At 42.6% G+C, this 20,773-nt stretch overlaps 2 protein-coding genes across 6 annotated transcripts in view; one reads left to right on the top strand and one right to left on the bottom strand.

Moving 5' to 3' along the window:
- Window positions 1–12,757, top strand: part of smarcd3b (SWI/SNF related, matrix associated, actin dependent regulator of chromatin, subfamily d, member 3b) — a 40,535-nt gene extending 27,778 nt beyond the window's left edge. For 3 of the 5 annotated variants that reach the window (XM_020633579.3, XM_020633580.3, XM_020633577.3), the window contains 10 exons: window positions 665–787; window positions 2,150–2,275; window positions 2,890–2,985; window positions 6,079–6,180; window positions 6,487–6,648; window positions 7,692–7,789; window positions 8,205–8,340; window positions 8,703–8,825; window positions 9,816–9,917; window positions 10,041–12,757. In XM_020633579.3, the coding sequence (XP_020489235.1) occupies window positions 665–787; window positions 2,150–2,275; window positions 2,890–2,985; window positions 6,079–6,180; window positions 6,487–6,648; window positions 7,692–7,789; window positions 8,205–8,340; window positions 8,703–8,825; window positions 9,816–9,917; window positions 10,041–10,094 (1,122 nt within the window). In that variant the 3' untranslated portion in view covers window positions 10,095–12,757. The remainder of the gene's footprint in view (window positions 1–664; window positions 788–2,149; window positions 2,276–2,889; window positions 2,986–6,078; window positions 6,181–6,486; window positions 6,649–7,691; window positions 7,790–8,204; window positions 8,341–8,702; window positions 8,826–9,815; window positions 9,918–10,040) is intronic. The other 2 variants (XM_020633581.3, XM_020633578.3) reach the window with 1 other exon arrangement.
- A 1,786-nt stretch (window positions 12,758–14,543) lies between these two features.
- chpf2 (chondroitin polymerizing factor 2) lies at window positions 14,544–20,380 on the bottom strand. Its single transcript, XM_020633673.2, has 4 exons — window positions 19,213–20,380; window positions 17,631–18,195; window positions 16,827–17,009; window positions 14,544–16,430 (listed from the first exon to the last, which is right to left on the bottom strand). The coding sequence occupies exons 1-4, from the start codon at window positions 19,482–19,484 to the stop codon at window positions 15,156–15,158; spliced, it is 2,295 nt and encodes a 764-aa protein (XP_020489329.2). The 5' UTR covers window positions 19,485–20,380; the 3' UTR covers window positions 14,544–15,155.
- Between the last annotated feature and the right edge of the window lie 393 nt (window positions 20,381–20,773).

The following is a 20,773-nucleotide window of genomic DNA, read 5'->3' as shown; positions in this document are numbered from 1 at the left end:
TGGTAACATGTAGTGTAACATACTGTATGACCTGATGGGAAGCACGTCAACACAAACTGATGTGCAGTGAGTGGGGAATGACATGCGGGAAGGCTGTCACAGGTCGGACTTGAACCAGGGACTACAGCCTCCGTACACGGGGGTGCAACCTAACCGCTAGGCCATCAGCGCCCCCGGCTTTTTGACTTTTTATTTTGTTTTTGTTTTTTTACAGATTCACAATTAATTAGAAACATGTTCATTTGTGAACTTTAAGGTGCAGGTAGGGACATTTTGTTCATCGCTGTCCTGACTCAGACTAGCTGTTTTCTCAAGTCTGGCTTAACTAAGCCAACCAGAACTTGAAAAAAACTGAATAAATAACTTAGAGGAGTCTTATTTTAGCTTATTGCATTTACAAGAAAGTTATTCAGCGTTTTCCACATGGATTAGATTACTCATATTCTGTCATTCTGACTTTACCAGTCCTTGGCAGCAGAATATTAAGAGATGAAATGCCCTTGAAACAAGAACAAGGACCCCCTACAACACAAAGGCAAAACTGCTGGCTAATCTGCTTAAGCCTTTAGTGATATTAAGATAGTCAATTTGAAGGAAAACCAAGTTCTTAATCCTCTGTGTTTTGGAACATATCCTAACAGCATATCGTCTCCCGTCTGAGCAGATTCGTGAGCTGGTCCCGGAGTCTCAGGCCTACATGGATCTGCTGGCGTTTGAGCGCAAGCTGGACCAGACCATCATGCGTAAACGTGTGGACATCCAGGAAGCACTGAAGAGGCCGATGAAGGTAAGGAAAAGAAAACGGGAACAATGAGGAGCCCTGGTTGCCCTCGTAGCATCGGTCTAAAACTCCAGTTATCTGTCTTTTTGCACCTCAACAGGTAGAAAAGTGATAATGAGTTAGGCGTCATTTATAACACTTTGTTTTTCATCCTTTTAATTTCTTCTCAACTTAAAACACATGAAAAGTCCCTCAAAGCTCAGACCGGCTCAGACTGCAGGACAATCAGCCCGATTATCTTACCAGACAATAATGAGTCGTATAAAGATCCAATCGAGCATCCCCCGATCTGCGCAGACATCGTCAGGGACGCCTCGATTTCTTTCAAACATGTTTGATATTAAGGATTTAAAATATTGACTATTAGGGTACTTCATGAGTTACAGTCTTACTGCCAGCTCAGCCCATGTTGTCCACGTCTCTGCAGACGTTTCTTCACCCAAAACTTGTTTGTTAATTTATGTTTTTTCCTACAATTCTACAATTCACTTAGCAGACACTTTTATCCAAAGTGATATACATCAGAGAGTAAGAACAACACAAGCAAGGATCTAGAACAATGTCAGTAAGAGCAAACGATCAGCTTTGAGTCTGATTGGACACACAGGTGCTGACAGGAAGTGACCAGAGGCAAAGCACAACATTGAGGGCAGTTCTTGAGAGCTTTAATCAGTATAGAAACCATCTTATAAGTCGTCATTATCAAACAAAAACCATCGTCACTAACCATCATCATCATCAATAATATGGAGACCATCATCATTAAGATAGTAGGTATTCATGAAAGAGCTGGGTCTTTAGCTTTTTCTTAAAGGTGCAGATCCAATGGAGTTTGGAAGTTCATTCCACCACCAGGGGGCGACAGAGGAGACGAGTCTAGTCAGCGTCTTAGGACCCTGTTCTGAAGGTTGGATCAGACGCCTTTCATTGGCAGAGCGTAGTGGGCGGGAGAGAGTGTAGACCTGATGAGAGAGTTAAAGTAAGGAGGAGCCAGTTCCTCTCTGCACAAAGCAAATTAATCGCAAATTTAACCCCCGGCTCCACGGCGTACAAGACGTTCTGTGAGGTCATGATAATCTTAATACAATCCTGGAGTATGTGATGTGCCATGATTTTCATATCTTGTAGTGTGTGTGCATGCTTGAGATTATGGAGCTCATTATGTGTTAAGATTCTCCTGATGTGTGTGATGCTACCCAAATTCTTAAAACTCCCGCAGCTTGAGCCAGGCTTTAGTAAGAAAGACTCCTTCGACTCTTCAAAGAGACACGCTGGTTTAGCTCGGGGGCAGCCTCTGCATGAAATATGAATTGAACATTTAATGAATGTCTTGTTTAAACTGGAATATTTTACGTCCCCTCGTGTCAGCAGCAAAAGCGTAAACTGAGGCTTTACATATCCAACACCTTCAACCCTGCCAGACCCGACGCCGATGACTCAGACGGCAGCATTGCATCGTGGGAGCTGCGAGTGGAGGGGAAGCTGCTGGATGACGTGAGTTTTGTTTTGTGTTTAAAACATGCAGCACATTCACATGGAGTCACATATTACATTTGAAGGAGGGGGAAGAATGCAGTACAGTGACTGTGACGCTGATCCGCTGCAGGGTGTAGTATGATTTCATCACTGAGAGACAAATTCACTCAGCGTCCAAGAACGTCCCTGAGATCATAATCTCCCCATAAAGTATTGAAGTGTGCAGCTCGGGGTCATTCTTTTTTTTTCTTTTTTTTAGCTCTATAATGATTTACTTGAAGACAGACTGTAAAGGATAAAGATCATATATATGTTGTTTGTACTGCTTTCATAGAGAGCTCTGATGTTCTCAGCAGTCTGGGGGCAAGGCCGTCATTTCACAGCGGTATGAAACATTTAAGCTACACAAACCACAAATATTTCTGGTTGAGCTCAAAGGAAGTGGGCCCTGAGAACATCCTCCGTCTCATTTTTTCTTCTGATCTCACTCGGCCTCTTGTGGGTTTCTCATGAGTAATGTTTGTAAAAAAAAAAAAAGAAATGGCAAAAAAAAGTTAGCTTTTCTTTTCTTTTTTTTTAACCTGTTACATTTGTGATTTGAAACATTTCCCTCCCTCTGTCTTCTTTCACAGCCGGGGAAGCAGAAGAAGAAGTTCTCTTCGTTTTTTAAGAGCCTGGTGATCGAGCTGGACAAAGATCTCTACGGCCCCGACAACCACCTGGTTGAGGTCAGTTCACAAATGACGGCGGCTTCCTCTGTTCACAGGAAGAGGCTCACTCACACCTTCACATTATGATCAACCTTTTACCTGCTTTACAAACCGAACACAGGCTATTTCTAGGAGTTGCATGATGACAAGATGAATGCACGACAGATTACGTTGTCTGCCTTCAATTCTTACTTCTAGCTTCTGCTAACAAACAGGCAAACATGCTCGTGATCTTGATGTGTTTCCACAGTAGCAGCATTTTATTTGAACTTAAACTGAATATGGCGGTAAAAGCTGAACTCAAGCTTTAAATTAAAACACAACCCAAAATATTTCTGTTGAGAAATGAATACTCACTTTTTGGTGTGCATACGTGTTTTGCCTGTTGCCTTCCTCAGGTTTTCCTAGATAATCACATGGGCATACATAGGTGTGTTAAAAACCTAATTAAGACAATGATTCCCTGAATGTACCTCTTCCTAGAACGGCTAAAAGGGATGTTTCTATATCATGTCTCTGCCAGAAGATATTCCCCTTAGCTCTCCTTTTACAAGCTGGTGTGTAGCTTCCATGTTAGTGCCGTTCGTCAATCATAGACAACATTCACATGCGGGCGAGTAGCCTGTTGGTCACTTTCTATTGAGATCACATCCATTAGTCAGACGGAGCTCTGGTATTCTGCTCAAATCTGTGAATAGGAGCGTTAGACCATGCAGTCAGGGTCAGTGCCGGCCTCTTCATCCTGCAAAAGGAAAAAACATTCAAATGAAATTATTTCTTTTATGATATCTGGTTCATTCTCAAGCTGCCATCACCCCAACTAACCTGCATCTTTTTTCCACTCCTAATGGATTAATATAAAATAAAAACAGACAAGAGTGATTGGGCTGCCCTCTTTCCTTTCCAGTAAATTGATTTCTATAAAGGAGAGGAATTTTAATTATTTATTTATTCATTCATTCATTTTCAACATTGCAAGGTTGTTCTAACACGCAGCTTTGAGAACTGGAGAAAACAAGTGCTGGCTTATTAGAAGAAAACAAAACAATCATTAGACGCTCTTCTCTTTGTACCCTCGAAATGTAGTGACTTTGAAAAAAGCCATATTAAGAGTGAAATTTGTGACTTCTCAAGGTTCCTCCTTTTTGAGAGGGTATTTTAGCAAAGGCACTCAGGTGCTTCGCTTCCAATGATTTCCCATCAAAAGAAATGGTTCTCTACCTTGAGGTACAATCAGCGCTTAATCTGTTCCGAGTCAGCCATTGGTTGGAGGGAAACATTACTCTGTATTGCATGCCAATTTAGGTGCCGTTCACAGCGGTGAAGATGGCGTTTCAAGTGCTTTTTGTTTTCAGTTTCTGAGCACTAAAGAAAAGATGGCGTTTTAAATAACGTTTGGGCTGCAGTTAAAAACTTTGGAGGCTCCAATATGTGAACTCAGACTCAAACACAGAATCTTCTGGTCATAGTTGGTGGATTTTATTTCTACCTCAGTTTGACTGCATGGCTTTGCTGATAACATCCACATGGTTTACCTTTCGCTATTGTGTGGCTTAGCACATTGTGACAGGCTCATTTGAAGTTTAACCCTTTCAAGACTGCTAGTTACAGAAGCACTGGGAACAAAAAAAGGAGGGGATCTCAGCGCTATTTTGCTAGGTTTGTCTTTTGGGCTTTTTATGCCTTTATGTTTAGCATGATAATATTTGCTACTCAGCTCTTTATACAAAGACGGTAGGGGAGTGAAAGTAGCTGATGCATACATTTGCTCTTAAGTTAAAGTGTGTGTACATTATTTAAACTTTGGTCTTCAAAGTCGTCAGTAAATTTTGTCCATTAAATATGGATATCTGACTCATGTTTACTCTAAATCTATCCAAAGGTTCTTGAATTACTTTAGTCTGAACCAAAGTTGTGGATTCTACTGACCTGCTGACATCGACAGTCCTGGAGCTACGTTACCACTTTGGTTAATTTGCAGAATCAGAGCTGTGTGGGTGTTTTTTTTTTTTTTCTTTTTGACCATGGTTGAGTCACTCGCTGGAAACAACCAAATAACCTCAGAACTGTCATGACAGGCTGAGTCCAGTGTTGTTCAAAAAATGAGGCCTGCTCACTGCAAACTCATAAGAAAAGCATGAAAAGCAAAAAAAAATACAATTTAGAATTTATCTTAAATAATCAGACGGTCACTGAGCCCCTGTGGTGCTATTTGATTAAATTAAATAATGCATGGCCAAGGGGTAAAGTCTTGTTCTCCAGCAGGTAAAGGATGAAATCAATGACTTCCCTTACTTCAGCACATTCCTGTCATTGAGTCCAGGTGTATTCAGCATTTGAATATGAACTTTTAGCAGCTAAATAATGTCTCTCTTGATAAAACAGTACTCCATGCTTAACTTCACCTCCTTAAAATGTTTTACTTCAGTCTAAAAAATGACCCTGCCTTTGTTTGGGACAGGCGTCGGTGTCAGTTCATTATTCATATTGATTATTTTCAAACAAATCTCGTGCACAGCAAAGATGGTAAAGACTATGAAATTGTAAATTTACACCTGATAGAATATTTAAATGTCTACAAAATTAGGATATAATACATTACTAATTTGATCCTACTTTGTAAAATACTATGCAAACCTGCTTCACAGCCTGTACGTATATGAGCATTATTCTGTCATTCTTTGTTGTAGTTATTAATTTACTTTTATTTGAATTTTTTACGGCAGTTATGCGGGGCATGAGTTCATATCTTTTGGCTTTAGTCATCTTGTGCTCATTGGTTATTATCCCACTGACATGCATTACTTTCCTGTGGCCACACCCTATTATCCTGTGGCCATGCATTATTTTATTTTTACCAAATATCACCAGAGGGGCACTGGAAACTGTTCTAACTTTAGCAGGAAAACGTGTGTTCTTATAAAATCCCATTGCTCAAAACAAGAAGCTGAGAGAGAAAACAAAATAGGATTTCACAGCCTTTTAAAAGCAGGAATTAATTATCATTCATGAAGTGTGAAACAAACAGAAGCTGAAGTGTGAAAGTAACAGTCTGAGGAAAGCAGCTCGGTACGGGGCATGTAGTCAGTGTGTTGTGGTTTTGTCTTTCAGTGGCACCGCACGCCCACCACCCAGGAGACAGACGGCTTCCAGGTGAAGAGGCCCGGAGACGTGAGCGTGCGCTGCACTCTGCTGCTGATGCTGGACTATCAGGTGAGGAGCGGAGCCTCAAAAGTCTCAACAACAGCTCACAAATCTGTCCTGATATAGACTCTCTTCTGGTACAACTCTGTGACTAATCCGTCCCGTGAAATCAGCTGCTATATCGACATCCTGCAGGCCTTACATCACTGATAACATCCAGTGTGCAAAAACATTACAGAGCATGTTTTTAAGACTGCATTCAAACCTGATGTCAGAGTCCAAGCAGCAGAAATAAGATAAGGAAGTCTGAAGTGATGCAAAGGCTGGGAGGTGGGTGGTTGTAAAAAAAAAATGTTTATTATATTGTCTCTGCAGCCTCCCCAGTTTAAGCTGGACCCTCGTCTGGCTCGCCTGCTCGGGATCCACACTCAGACCCGCTCCTGCATCATCCAGGCCCTCTGGCAGTACGTCAAGACCAACAAGCTACAGGACTCCCATGACAAGGAGTACATCAACTGTGACAAGTACTTCCAACAGGCATGTGGCTCTCTATACTCTGTAAATCACACCGGCGTTGCATTGATACTGACATCAGTGTTGCAAGGGATTTGATAAAACTCATAATGTGTTCTCTTTAGGCTCTTGTGCCCGACATTTTTGATTTAGATTTTCAAGAAAAACTGGAGGAAACAAAAGAAAGAAAAGTCTGTGACCTTGTGTCTTTTGCAGCAAAAAGACAAAACAACAAGCATATACAGTATTATGTATGATGATCATTGAGAACAGAAAGTATAAAGGATCTACACTGAATGTCTGAGGCAATTATATAGATATTCTTGAACCCCTTTTTTTCTCCTCATGGTCCTAATTTTTCTTCCTTTTCTTTTTCTTTATATACATTCTGTAAAGAGGGATGTGTAGTAACATTGATTTTAATTAGCATGCACAGAGACAGTTCAACATGTTTTTCTACGCCTCAAAGCAGAGGGCCAAAGAGCCAGGCCCGTTTTCTACGAGGGTGCAAAATGATGCATTCCACCCTTATTTTAAATTTCAGCACCCTCAATTGAATGGATGCAAAAAAAAGTAATAAATTATTATTTCACAATGAGCAATCAAGGCTTTCAAATGACAACAGTGACTCAGAGCGTGTTTATCCATGATCTGATGGTCATGACAGGTGCACGTGACCCGTCTTTTCACCGGTGACCGCACGAGGGACCCGTAACACCTACGCTATTTTTCATTGCGGTCACTGTAGCTGTGCCCCCTTTAAATTTCAGACTAAGTCATTTAGTTCAAGTACCGGGCCTGCAAAGAGCACAAATAGACAGAAAGTGTAAAAAACTAAATGCATGATAAACACACAGTACACCGGTACTTCTGTTTCTATGTATGGGGGGTAACGACCGCTACAGTCTAACATCTGTTCATTTGTCAATTCTGTGAAGTGTGGTCGTAACACACGTACATCCCATCTTCACCATAAATGAGTAAATCTATTTGTAAATGAAGTGAGGAGGTAATTTTCCACCGTGCCTATGTTTTTAAGCCGTTTCATTTTTGACCCTCCTGTACAGATCTTTGACTGCCCTCGGCTGAAGTTCTCTGAGATCCCTCAACGCCTCACCAACCTCCTCCTGCCCCCTGACCCCATCGTCATCAACCACGTCATCAGGTAGATTCCCCCCTTGTTCAATGTAACGTTATTTGAAAAGGCCATGTGATTAGGATCCTAGAAGTATTGAACATAAACACAGTTGTCCCCTTGTGCTAAATGTGAGGTAGCTTTGACTATTCATCCCTGCAATTATAGTTAAAAGCAAACAAACATTTTGTCTTGTCAATATTAGTAGAAACTGTACAAGTTTCTCTGTAGGTCACAGTGTAGCCTTCAGAGTTAAAAATGTGTCTTCAAACTTTGCTTTGATGTAGTGTTTTTTTAAGTTTTTAAGCCCATTAAACACTTAAACCATCGTTGGCAGCACTTTCTGTGGCTTTTAAAACATTCTCTCACTGACTGATTTTATTCAGGAGCCAACGCGTTGAGGAACCTACTGCTCAAATCCTTACCTGTATTTTTCACCCTGCAGCGTGGATCCGAACGACCAGAAGAAGACGGCGTGCTACGACATCGACGTGGAGGTGGAGGACCCCCTGAAGAGCCAAATGAGCAGCTTCCTCCTCTCGACCGCCAACCAGCAGGAGATCGCCTCGCTCGACAACAAGGTGAGATCACGCCTCGTCACAGAGGACAGCAGCTCTCTCTGGAGTGATTTGTTACTGATGCTGTAAATCATTCTGAGGTGATGAGGAAGACTCATCCATAACTTTTACAGACGTTCCGGTTTTATTGCAGTAGTTTTCTTGCCGCAGAGTAAACAACTTGGAAAGAGAATTTTCTATAAATGTCCTGTGCCTTTAAAAAAGGTTATAAGACTCCATGTTCCTCTATTGCTCCTCTAAATGTTTACATCCATTCATTCATAAATCCCTGGGGGATTGTGGTTTTATCATATACTCAGATTGTCCAGCTTTTCTGCTTTTTCTCTTGATCTAAAGTCTGTCACTGTCCCTCTTTTTTTTTCCAGATCCATGAGACCATCGAGTCCATCAACCAGCTGAAGATCCAGAGGGACTTCATGCTCAGTTTCTCCAGAGATCCCAAAGGCTACATCCAGGACTGGCTCAAATCCCAGAGCCGAGACCTTAAGGTTCTTACTACTATTTTTATAAGTACACCGTCTTGTAGCCGCCTTTATTTCACAAATGTTCTGCATGTGGGGGAAACTGAAAGAATACTTCACCAATCACAACCAGTGAAACTTTTTCTATAACCAATAAGGACATTTCACCTCCAACTGGAGCACAAAGTAACCTGTAAAGACACACAAAGTCAAGCTTTTCATTCCATAACTAATACTTTTGAAATAGACTTCAGCCCCATTTCCACTTTGCAGTAAGGTTCCGTCTGGTTCGGTACACATTTTGTTTGCTGTCTTTATTGGCTGTCTACACTATGTCGCTCCATTGTGATTTAGTGATGTGGAAGGGTACGATTGGGTTTACTGTACCAAACTGTACTGAAACAAACCTGACCGCTTGTTGGAGGCCTAAAAAAAGTACAGCAGGCGACCCCTAGTGGCTGAAAGTGGTTGTTCATGAGAGATTTTTGATGAGGTGTCCTTCTAAAAAAAAGATGTTTTAGTAGCTCATTCAATCATGTCAACATTTATCTAAGTCTGGAAATATTGAGGTGCTGTAATTATGCAGAGAAACAGAGAAGTACACTGAGCGTGACACATGAAAAATGCCCGGTTAAATCTATGGGACACTTCGGTATTTGTAAAACCAGTTCTCTTGCCTGCTTCCATCACTGCAACACCTGTTGGTTTGCCGTGTGCCTGGCAAAACCGAGGGGCGTCTAAAACGGCCGTGTGGGGGGGGGGGGGGGGGGGTGCCTTAAAACCACCTACCTTCTCTGGCCACAACAAATCCAGAGCATTCAGGACCAGAATCTAAAGTTAGAAGGAGGACATACTGGCTGCTGCATTGTTGTCAGAGAAGCCAGCACTTCAACATAGCATGTTTCCTTAAAGTCTGATCATATAGTAAGGTCTTGTTATCGTTTAATTCTGTAGTTATCTTGCATATTGGTCCTTTAATGGTTATTATTTGTTGCTAAACTTTCTCATTGTCTGCAGTTAATGACCGATGTTGTGGGGAACCCTGAAGAGGAGAGGAGGGCGGCTTTTTACCACGAGCCCTGGTCCCAGGAGGCCGTCAGCCGCTATTTCTACTGCAAGGTGAGGGACGAATGAAAAAAAAACAAAAACCTGCAGTCTAATTATCTTTCACTCTCACCTCAAAATAACCCTTCAGATCTGATCCTGTTTTTTCTTCTTCTTCTTCTCCTTTTCCCCTAAAAGATCCAGCAAAGGAGACAGGAGCTGGAGCAGGCCTTAGCTGTCCGCAACACCTAAACCAAGGTCCTCCTGACACTCTGGATTTCAGAGCTGAGTGTGCTTGTTTTTGGGATGTGTGTGTGAGGCCATCGCTGTCGTCCGGGGAAACCTTATACCTCTGAAAATGTTGGTTAGTCAAAAAAAAAAAAAAAGAAAAAAGAACATTCGTCTCTCAGAGGTTTTGCAGTGTTTTGAATAAAAGACGTTTTTTCTTGCAATAGCAGCAGTGTGTTCGTATGGAAGCTGGATATTGATGCACATTTAGTTCCTCATTTTTGTGCAGGACGTCATCATCATTAACTGCATGTATTTAAAGCGCCCGTAGAGGTGAAGCCCCTCCCCCCCCCCCCCCCCCCAAGACCACAGGCATCGCTACTCTCTGCTTTGTAAATACGTCACAAGTAAAGTCAAGATGATCTCTGAGCCAGCTGCTCACACACACACACACACACACACACACACACACACACACACACACACACACACACACACACCGCTGTGTTTTCAGAGTGTGCACATGAATTAACAAGACATCAAGGTCCACCCTCACAGCCCTCTGGACGCGTCTGCTTTCTATTTTTTAAGGCGTGAATAATTTAAAGTGTGTTTTCATTTGTTCTAAGAGTGTTTCCATCAAACTGATTAATTACACCAGCAAGTCTAGATTAAGTGAAACACGTTGGGTTAAAGGGAGCGAAAGGTTCTTTTCAGATTCAAGCCTTCAATGTGTCTCATTTTAATCTGATTCTCCAGTAACAGTCTTTGTAATGCATCAGTATAAGTCACCACATGCACACAGCTCCATGTGTGTTTAAGGAGCTTTAACAGAGGATAACCCTGCGTCCAGTATTGATCATTCAAATAATAATAATAGCTTTTTTTCCCTCCCTTAATCATGGCAAAATGATAAATACATGTCGGAACCTGTCTGTGTGTACTATTTTGCCAGCTAATGTCTTGAAGGTGTTACCAAAGGTCGCAACAAGAAGAAATCACTGAAATGCAGAAGAAGCGGGCAAAAATAATCCTCGCCTGGGTTTAATGGAAACGTGCAAAAATATCCTCGTCTGACACAAGAAGTTTATGGTGCATTCATGTGGTGTCGGAGACATCGGGAAAATTAGTATCCGAGTTGTAAAATGCACTTGAACACCTGCTCGAGTCGGAACAACAACTTGGCAACTCGGAGGCGAATTATGTGCCCGACTTGACATCAGAATTGTCATCACATGAGGGGCAAAATACGTTTTCGACCTCCAAACTCGGAAACTTGGACCACCTGGCAGCACATGAATGCAGCATTAATCCCCAAGGTTTAGCCTTTGTAGCCAATTAGGAATCAAAGTCCTGGACAAACCCTGAAAGCGTTAATGAATTGATGATTTAAGCCCAGGTGAGGAGAGTTTTGTCCATTTCCACTCTTACATGAAGAAGAAAGTTTTCTTTTCTAGAGATGTGAATGTAAATATGTTTTTGTTTTTTTCTTCCCCTTGAGAGGGTCAACTGTACAGTATACGACAGACTATCTCTGTGTGTGTTTGTTTTTTGGGGGTGGGGGTGGGGTGGGAGGGTGTGAGTAACATGGTGCAGTATGGGAGCTCCATGCGTTTCGCATTAGTAGGGCAGGAATGTTAGTGTTCCTCTGTGTACTATCTCGGGTCAGGGTGGTTTATTTTAGGTCCATCCCGTCACTACCGTGGGAGCTGGATGCTGCGACAAAGAAAGACTTTTAATCCGAGTAGCAGTTACAGATGAAATAATCTCCTTTCACACTTTTTTAATGACCTTTATGTATATGTTGTCATGTCGGAGGGAGGATTGTTTTTATTTCAGCGGGCAGATTTTGTTTTTCTTTGCACTGTGCTAATACTTCAATGGGGGTTTTCTTTCGTTTGGAGCGGCTGAGCGCCTCTTCATTATCCCAGCATACACAAAAAGTGATTGGATGATTTCACGATGACCTATGCATGCTCCATGGACATTGATTCACGCATCCGAACAAGACCGCTTGTGTAAATAAAATAAAAAAGATGGCATATTCGTCTCTGTGATGAGCCGAAGACTCATCGAAATGCCTTCTGGAAACTTTTTTGCCAAAAATGATATGCCCTACCAGCAACTAACTGTAGGTGTGATTTTTCTGAACTGTGTTTTTGTTACTAAGTTATATTAACTGCACTCATTAGAGGAGAAACAGTAGTCATTGGTAGTATCTTTAGTCCTGTGTCTAACCTAGAGGGGTTTGTCTTTGTACCACAGGGGCATTCACATTGTTGTCATAAAGTCACTGATTCACTAGCACCCTCTTGTGTAGGAAACTAGAAACTGCAACTCCTGGGTGAGCTCGAGCTTTGAGCACGAGAATATCTGAGAAAATGAAAAACAGACTACTGCATCTCCTGTTTCTAAATCCTGACGTATACTGTCCACATGTTTGTCCCACTCCCTGCATGTGTTGGTGAAGAGTGGGAGCCGCTCTTTGTCTCTGTTTACACTGTCGTCAGAGCATCACAAACAGGGAGATGAGGACATGATACTGTACTGTATGTCTGTAGAGAGCAAAATCCGCTTGGTTGATTTCACTCTACAAGAAAAGATGAAAAAAAAGGGAAAACAGCTGTGACATTACAAGACAGCCTGGATGTAAATAAAGAAGCGCTTGCCAAAGTTTGTAAATGCCATCATGTCTGAAGTGTCCTTATTTCACTTTTTCAACCACAACATGCTGATGTGATGGTGCTTTTTTATGCACATTAAAGAAAGGTAAGCATGACATTGAGAGCAAAGTAGAGGAACTTGTACTTTCAGCAATTGCATTTTATTTTTAAGATTTCTTTTGGGGGGCTTTTTGCATCTTTATTTGACAGGACAGTGGATAGTGTCTGAAATCAGGGAGGGGGGGGGGGGGTGACATGTCGGAAAGGGGCCACAGATTGCAACTAGGAAAAGCAGCATAGATAATGTATTGAGGTTTTGTCTATATTTGATAACTGATGGAATTAATTCATCTTGTGTCTTGTAAAAGAAAGAAGGATGTAAAATTAACAAAAATCACAATAATTCTTAGTTATTTCTGGTTAAAAGAAGATTTAATTCTCAGGGTTAACAAGTGGGAGGATTGTCAGCTTTTTCTTTTTTTTTAAAGTTATTTTTCAGGTCTTAATTAGAGGACAGCTGAAGACAGACAGGAAATGATGGGAGGAGAGAGTGGGGGAGGGGTGACAAGCAGCAAAGGGCCGAGTTCAGATTTTAATCCATGTCTGATGCTATAAAGTCTGACACCTCATTACATGGGGCGCACATCATAATCCTACACCCCATTTTATTTTATTTTATAACTAACTTTGAGGTTTGAAATGTTGGATAGACAAAATTTGCTTTGTAAAGGTCACTTTTGTTAAGTTAAAATGTAATATTCCTGTTTTAGCTATTAGAGGTAGAAGTTAATTCACCTATGGTTTGAACTTTCTTCTTGCTTTGCTTTCATCACTGCCATCAAAACAAGATATCCCTGACCTGTCTGAAAAGCATACACTCACAGGCACAATCAGTTGCTTGGACTCTATAATTTAGATCAAAATGAAGGAAACTTTTACAACCATTTATTCAAGCTGTTCTTTGTGGCACTTAAAAGCCTCCTTTGAAGTCCATGTGTTAATGATTTTCAACTACAGAAGCTCTGCACTCCACAAATCAAATTAACTTTTTCCAATCAGCTATGATCTGAAAATATTTACCCTTCACTCAAAGAACACTGTCCTCCTCTGTCAGGTAGGTGTTGATTGGAAGGCCCAACCTCCTCAGAGGTGGTAGACAGACGTGTTATTGTTCACTGACCTCACCACAAGAAGCAGGTGGAGGCCTTTCCTTTTAGCTGCAGCAGTGCTGTAACGCTGACTTCACTCCACCTCAGAAAGAGCCTCTTTCACTCTGATGCTGCGCTATTCTCCTGAGCCAGCTACCTCTCTCATGGAGGAGTTTTTTGCGGTTTGGGGAGGTAAGGGGGGACTCAACACGATCGAGGTGGCTGTGTAAAGAAGGCCATTCAGCTCATTCAACCATCTTGCTGTGAAGGTTAACCAACCACGCGACGGCAGACCTTGGCTAGGTAGACAAGACCCCTCCCTCTGGGCACTGGGTTCACTTCTCTCCCTGAAGACACATTGTGTACAGAATACACGCCAAAAGTCAGGGAGGCCCCGGCCAGGGTGGAGAATTACTGACTTAATGTGAGCAGATGAGGCAGGATAGGCTGGAACAAACTGTTCACAGCCTGGCAGACAGTAAAATATTTTTCGGATACATTCCCTTTTCTTCAGCTCTTCCAAGCAGACAACAGAGACCTCCAGGAGTAACTGTTCAAGCACACTGCGTACAGATCCCACAAACAATTGTGTTCTTATCTAACGAGACTGAAACAAACCATCTTTAAAAACTATGAACTGTAGGAATGAAGAAACAACTACGAACAGAAATATCACTCTTTAATACTTTTTTAAAAATTAACACTTACAAGAAAAGGCAGCTTCAGCTTGTTTCCAGTATTTTTTTTTCCCCTAAATCTTCACCGAGAAAGATTTGAGTTTTCTTTCAGTTCAAAATAAACAGTGAACCCTTTGTTCCTTTATTCATTCAAGACAAAACCTCTGATCATTCTCTTTTAAATTGATAGCATAAATACTGTTGCTCGGCTCCCATGAGAATACATCCAGGGCCGGAATACAAGTAGTCCACGTTCAAGGAGTTGTGCAAGAAGTCATCTTTATGACTCATAATTTGTCAGAAGCATGACAGAAGCAAAGTTAGAGGCTCATGAATAAAAGCATTCTAACGTTTCGAGCTGAACATTTTTTTGGCGCGAGGATAAAGCTTCAGTATGTGTTTGCTCTGTTGAGGTGTCCATGAGCAACACATTGATGGTCTCGAGCTGAAATTTTGAAGACTTTCTGCCAAACACAAAGGTAAGGATTGCAGTCTATGGATCACAAAAGTTCCATAATATGATTCACATTATTTTCCATGAGTTCTTCAGTCCAGGCGGAATATTTAAGGCAGCGACACTTTCCTAAGGCCAGGTGTCTAGGTGCTGTTGGCCTGCTCTTGTTCAAAAAGAGCCATGGCCAGATGTGAGCGTGACCCCAGACCCTCCAGGTTACTAAGGACACAGCGGTGGTAGATATCCTCACTGAACCTTGGATTGCAGGTTCGCCGCACGTATTTCTGGATCAGCGCCGGCTCCACAGCTCTGAACACATGGAGCCCGGAGTAACGCACAAATATGTCGTACACGTCCATACTTTCCAGCAGCTCCTCATTGTCCAAGATGTCTGCAGCCATCTTGGTCCGAGCGGTCATGTAGTCCGCGTTGTAAAAGCAGGCCTCTTCAAATACGTGGCGGTCGAAGTGTCCGTCTCGCAGTGACTCTGATGCAAAAGAGGAGGAGGCTGCAGAGGGCTGCTGGTCGCGGTACACAACGGCAGGACTGTACTCTTGGAAGTGGATGGGGAAGAAGACTTGCCAGTTGCTGATGGCGTTCATTCTGCAGCGATTTAGGAAGTCTGCATTGACCTCGGTCCACACGCTGGCCAGGAAGAACAGTGTGTCCACTGGGTGTTTCTTGGAGATGATGTCCATTAGTTTGACCTGTGAAGGCACCTCCGTTTTAACGCTAATCCAAGGAATCTTCACGTCACCATATCGCTTCTCCACCTCCCCGATCATGGCCTTGACACCAGCGAACACATCAGTCTGGCTGACTCGCTGGGCGTCAAAAGGATCGTAGATGAACAGGAACGTGAGTAAAACGTTGTCATGGGTGTCTAAAGTGTTCATCACGTACATGTCGAGGAAGTTCCCAACAAAGTCCTGGTCCTGAGCTGTGACAGGGAGGATGACCTGCACCCGTGTAGCCTCAGTCACGTAAGGCATGGGGATAATCTCAACTGCGCTTAAAGGCCGCAGCAAGTTAACACGTTTGGCAATGACTTGACTGTGGCCTTTCTGGGTGTAGGCTTCAAGTGCGAGGTCCAGCACATACTCCATACCACGCGTGGGATCAAAGCGCCGGTAACCGTTGAGAAGACGGCGCTTGCGGAAGCGCAGCTGAGGCTGATATCGCTCGTTAAGACGCTCCACGGCGATCTCTAAAACTGCGTTAACATCTGCACGGTCAGCCCCTCTCATCTCACACTTAGGGGAGCTGTCAACACATGAGTAAATATGCTCTTCAGTAAAGTACTCCCAGTTAATGACCTCAAAACGGGTTCTTGGCTTGAAGGGAGGGTTGATTCCGATAGGCCACGTTACTCCGGCCTTACCCTCCGGTGTGAGGTCACTCAGGTTGTTGATCTGCATCTGAAGAGTACACAAACATGAGTCAGGATCAAGGCCAAAAAAGGAAGACACTGTACACTTATGATTGCTCTGGTGTGTAGTGTATATTTCCAGTTAAGTCTAACTATCAGTAACAGCTACTTGAATAACAAGGTCTCCTGAGCAGACTTGCAAGTTGATGATGCTGGACAGCTTAGCTTGACTTCATGCCTCAGCAAAATATCTGATCCCTGTCTAGGCATTAAGACTTCTTTAAATAATGTATGAGTCAGGAATGTCTGTCTTGGCTTCAGAAAGTAGGGTGTGGTGGAAAAAATAACAGTATACTTTTCACACACGACTCATCACCAAAGCAGCCAACTGAAGCAAACAATAGTCGTTTATGGTTGAGAGAAATCACTGTCAAGTATTGCAAACCTGCAGCTGTTGAATCTGTTGGTACGTCTGCTCCAGCTCGATCTTGCTGAAGCGTTTGTGCAGGCGGTACATCAGATTCGGTTCAGATACAGGATGGACTGTGAAGGCGTTTTTAAACTGTACGCTATCTTCACGCTCTGGATCTGCATTCTTCCCAAGTTCAAAATAACGATAACTCATCTCCTGTGATAGAAAGGAAGAATTGGATTAGAGGTTATACTTATAAAAACTGTAGCAATTCAGAGCTGTAAAACAACAATGTGCACTCCACAATAAGAGGAACAGATATTGAAAGACTCTAGTAAATGAAGAAGTACTGATTCAACTTCTGAACTGAACTGAAAGGCTCTAAAGGTGTAGTATACAAGTAACAAATGGCCTTCTCAAGGACATTTATTCTGTTTTTGTCTTTGTGAAGGCTAACTGAACATAACATCGTCATGTGGGAGACAAAATCAGTCTGATTTCAAATGAAAAAGACTACACACTGAAAATAAAGAACATTCACTTTGAAGTTTGGAAAACAACTCAAAAGGGAAATGTCTTGCTCCTCTGAATCAACAATGTTTTCAGTTAAGTTCAACGGTTCCCTTTCCTTCAAGTCACTACACGTTCCCCTTGTCTGTCACAATATCCTCTTCTCGGCATTCAAGTTCCTCTTTCACTTTGTTACAACTGTCCTGCCTGAACTTTTATGTTCTGTTATACTTCTCATCTTTAATTATTTCAGCTTCTATTTTTAAAACCTCTCTTATTTCTTTATTATTTCACATACAATGCTATTGCATAAGAGTTATTGTTTACCTGGTGCACCTCCACACAACTGAGACCCAGGTAATCAATAATGCAGCGGCCCAGCCACTCATCAGGTCTCACGCTGAGGATGTCATTACGGCAGGTGTCGAGGTGCGGCTGCAGACGAGCCAGAAGACTGCGAGACAGCAGATAGCCATAGCCCCCATGGCAGTAGCGGGCCTTCTCCTCTCCACCAATAAACTCCTCCGCTCTGCCCATGTACAAATCCTGGCCTGCACTGAGGTGACCCACCAGCTCAGAAAGACGATCTGCTTGCATGTAAGTGTCATCCTGGGCCAACAGGAACCAGTCATAGTCCGAGCCATAGTGCTGATGGAGGTGACGCACAGTCTCGTACATCAGCCACACTGGGCGGTCGTCCCCATGGGCTACAACGGTCATCCCATGAGGCACCTTGGGGCTACGCAGGCCCGTGAAGAAGAAGGTGCGGTGGAAGTGATGGGCAACTGTGCGATTCACGGCCACGGCCAGCGTGTTGAGGGTGGCCCGAGAGGTCAGAACACCGACCAGCAGGCGCTCTCTGATGCCCAATTCAGTGTGTATATACCGGGTCCTGAAGAGGTTGCCAAGAAAAAATAAATGAAAAGAACAAAAACAATTAAGAGTGATCAAAACACTGACAGAATGAATGTGATCATTTAACTCTAAACTTGTTATTTTAAAAGAAAAACTGATTTCAACAAACTCATCAACATTAAAGTCCGGAACCCACAGAGAGGCTCATCGGATAAAAAATACGATTATGGGAAGTTTTTCTTGTTAAATGTCAGCTACAGGGTTTGAAATAAGGCATAAAATGTGGTTTGAATTTGAGGATCAAGAAAACTGCTTTCTCCACTTCTAAGCAACTTAATGTGCGTACACAAAGAATTTTGAGGGGGCGGCAGTAGCTCAGTCTGTAGGGACTTGGGTTGGGAATCGGAGGGTCGCCGACTCAAGTCCCGGCACACAAATTGGCCAGGTAGCTGGAGAGGTGCCAGTCCAGCTCCTGAGCACTGCTGAGGTGCCCCTGAGCAAGGCACCCTACCAGCTCAGGAGCGCCCACCATCTCGGCCTATGCTTTGTGTAGCATGCTTACTTTATTACTTTATATCATGTTTACTAGACAGAGTGTAAAAACGAATTTCCATTTTTTGCATCAGGCAGTGCATTTAGATTGTTGCAAAAAAAGACTTAATTGTTAGCCTATCAAACAAAGAATAAACAAATATAGATATATTTTTTTTTCTTACCACTGTAACTTTTGCTGCTTTGCTAAAGTGCTCATGATGGATAGGCCGGGTCTTTGTAACATAACAATGAGTAAGGTCTTTTTACCTGCTTTTTGTGAAGTGTCTCGAGGTAACACTTGTGATGAGTTGACGCTATACAAATAAAAATTGATTGATCGTCTGTATTAAAATTGTATCCTGTCTTAAAAATAACTGAAAGTAAAATGTTGTGGTGCTCCTCTAACTAATCTGTTTGTTTGTTTTTTTTGTAAGTCAAAGGCTGATTTGTGTGTTCTTGCAGAAAGCCCACGCTCTCCTGTGCAATACACACACACACCTGACATGACTTCCACACTCACCTGAGGACCTTCTTGTGGGGCTTGTTTGGATCCTTGTGATAGGGCACGATACGTGGCTGGAAGTCTTCTTCTCCTGCTCCATCTCTGGAGTCTCTCTGGGCCTCTCCTCTGCCCAGGAAGAGCCTCCCGTTGCCCAGTTCATCCCCACAAGAGTCATCGGTGTCCCCTTGTGTCCACGAAACCATCAAAAGGCTCAGACTACATCCAAGAGACAGCCCCAGGATGAGGGGCAAAGCAGGCCTGAACACGGCCAGAAAGGAGGAAAGACGCATATCTGGGAGGTATGAGCTACACCTGATGAGGCTGTTTGTTTTTTAAATGTACAGCCTACTGTACAGGACATTTAGGATATGCCAACTCTCCTGCTCTGGTTTAACACATTTTACAACAACAAAATGCAGAAGCTGATTTACTGGTGATAAAAATAAATGCCTTAAAAGTCACATATTTCTTTTCAAAGTCTCAGCAGGTGAAGTGGAGGTAATAAAGTCTCTAATCAATGTATGAAGCACATATTAGATCACAGATCACACATAGATTAGATTAAATCAAGAGCTGCAAATTACTTTTTTTTTTGCAAATGCAGGAAACTGATTCAATAAGAAAGCTAACAAAATAAGAGGGTTGAACAAATTAACAGGTTAAAACCATTAAGGTTTATTTATGCTCTATTTAGGCTGTTCAGTCTCTGTCACTTTAACATTTTAACATTTTAACAACAACACGTTTATTTTTGTTTTTCTTTGCCTAACTTATTCTGGCTAACTCCTGCAGACACGTTTTAAAGTCTGCAGGTAAAATGAACCGCTTGGTTTTTATCTTGTTAGTCGGTGTGTTGTTTTGTTTTCGTTCAAACCTAAACAATGTGACTGTGAGGTTTTTTAAAAAGCCGTATTTTAAATTAAAAAAAAACCTCAACTGTAACAACATCACCGGATCAAGCTAACAGGCTAGCGTCGTGGTGATAAGTCGCTCCTCGATCCGCGTCCACGAAGACTGAAGATCCAATTTATGTTCAAAAAATAAGAAAGAATAGAGCACAGCAGAGCACACGTCGTCCATTTTCTTCAGTTTCTTGACTTCCTTAAAAACCGACTGCCACACACACAGAGTGGACATAACGTCTCTCTCTCTCTCTCTCTCTCTCTCTCTCTCTCGCTGTCGCTCTCTCTCTCTCTCTCTCTCTCTCTGTCGCTTGCTCTCTCTCTCGCTCTCTCTCTCGCTCTCTGTCTCTCTCTCTGTATCTCTCTGTCTCTCTCTCTGTATCTCTCTGTCTCTCTCTCTCTATCTCTCTCTCGCTCTCTCTCTCTCTCTCTCTCTCTCTCGCTCTCTCTCTCTCTGTCTCTCTCTCTCTCTCTCTCTCGCTCTCTCTCTCTCTGTCTCTCTCTCTCTCTCTCTCTCTCTCGCTCTCTCTCTCTCTCTCTCTCTCTCGCTCTCTCTCTCTCTGTATCTCTCTCTCTCTCTCTCTCTCTGTCTCTCTCTCTCTCTCTCTCTCGCTGTCGCGCTCTCTCTCTCTCTCTCTCTGTCTCTCTCTCTCTCTCTCTCTCTCTCTCTCTCTCGT

Source organism: Labrus bergylta, chromosome 20 (assembly GCF_963930695.1).
Source record: "Labrus bergylta chromosome 20, fLabBer1.1, whole genome shotgun sequence".
NCBI lineage: Eukaryota > Metazoa > Chordata > Actinopteri > Labriformes > Labridae > Labrus > Labrus bergylta.
Note: the sequence above shows the minus strand (reverse complement) of the source record. Positions and strands in the feature narration are given on the sequence as shown.

What these genes read in the sequence shown, in the direction of transcription:
- chpf2 (XM_020633673.2), bottom strand. Translation starts at nt 19,484, where the DNA reads ATGCGTCTTTCCTCCTTTCTGGCCGTGTTCAGGCCTGCTTTGCCCCTC. An exon ending in GTTGTGTGGAGGTGCACCAG is followed by an intron (nt 17,010 to 17,630) that starts GTAAACAATAAC and finishes TTTCTATCACAG; the next exon opens with GAGATGAGTTATCGTTATTT. An exon ending in AACAGATTCAACAGCTGCAG is followed by an intron (nt 16,431 to 16,826) that starts GTTTGCAATACT and finishes TGTACTCTTCAG; the next exon opens with ATGCAGATCAACAACCTGAG.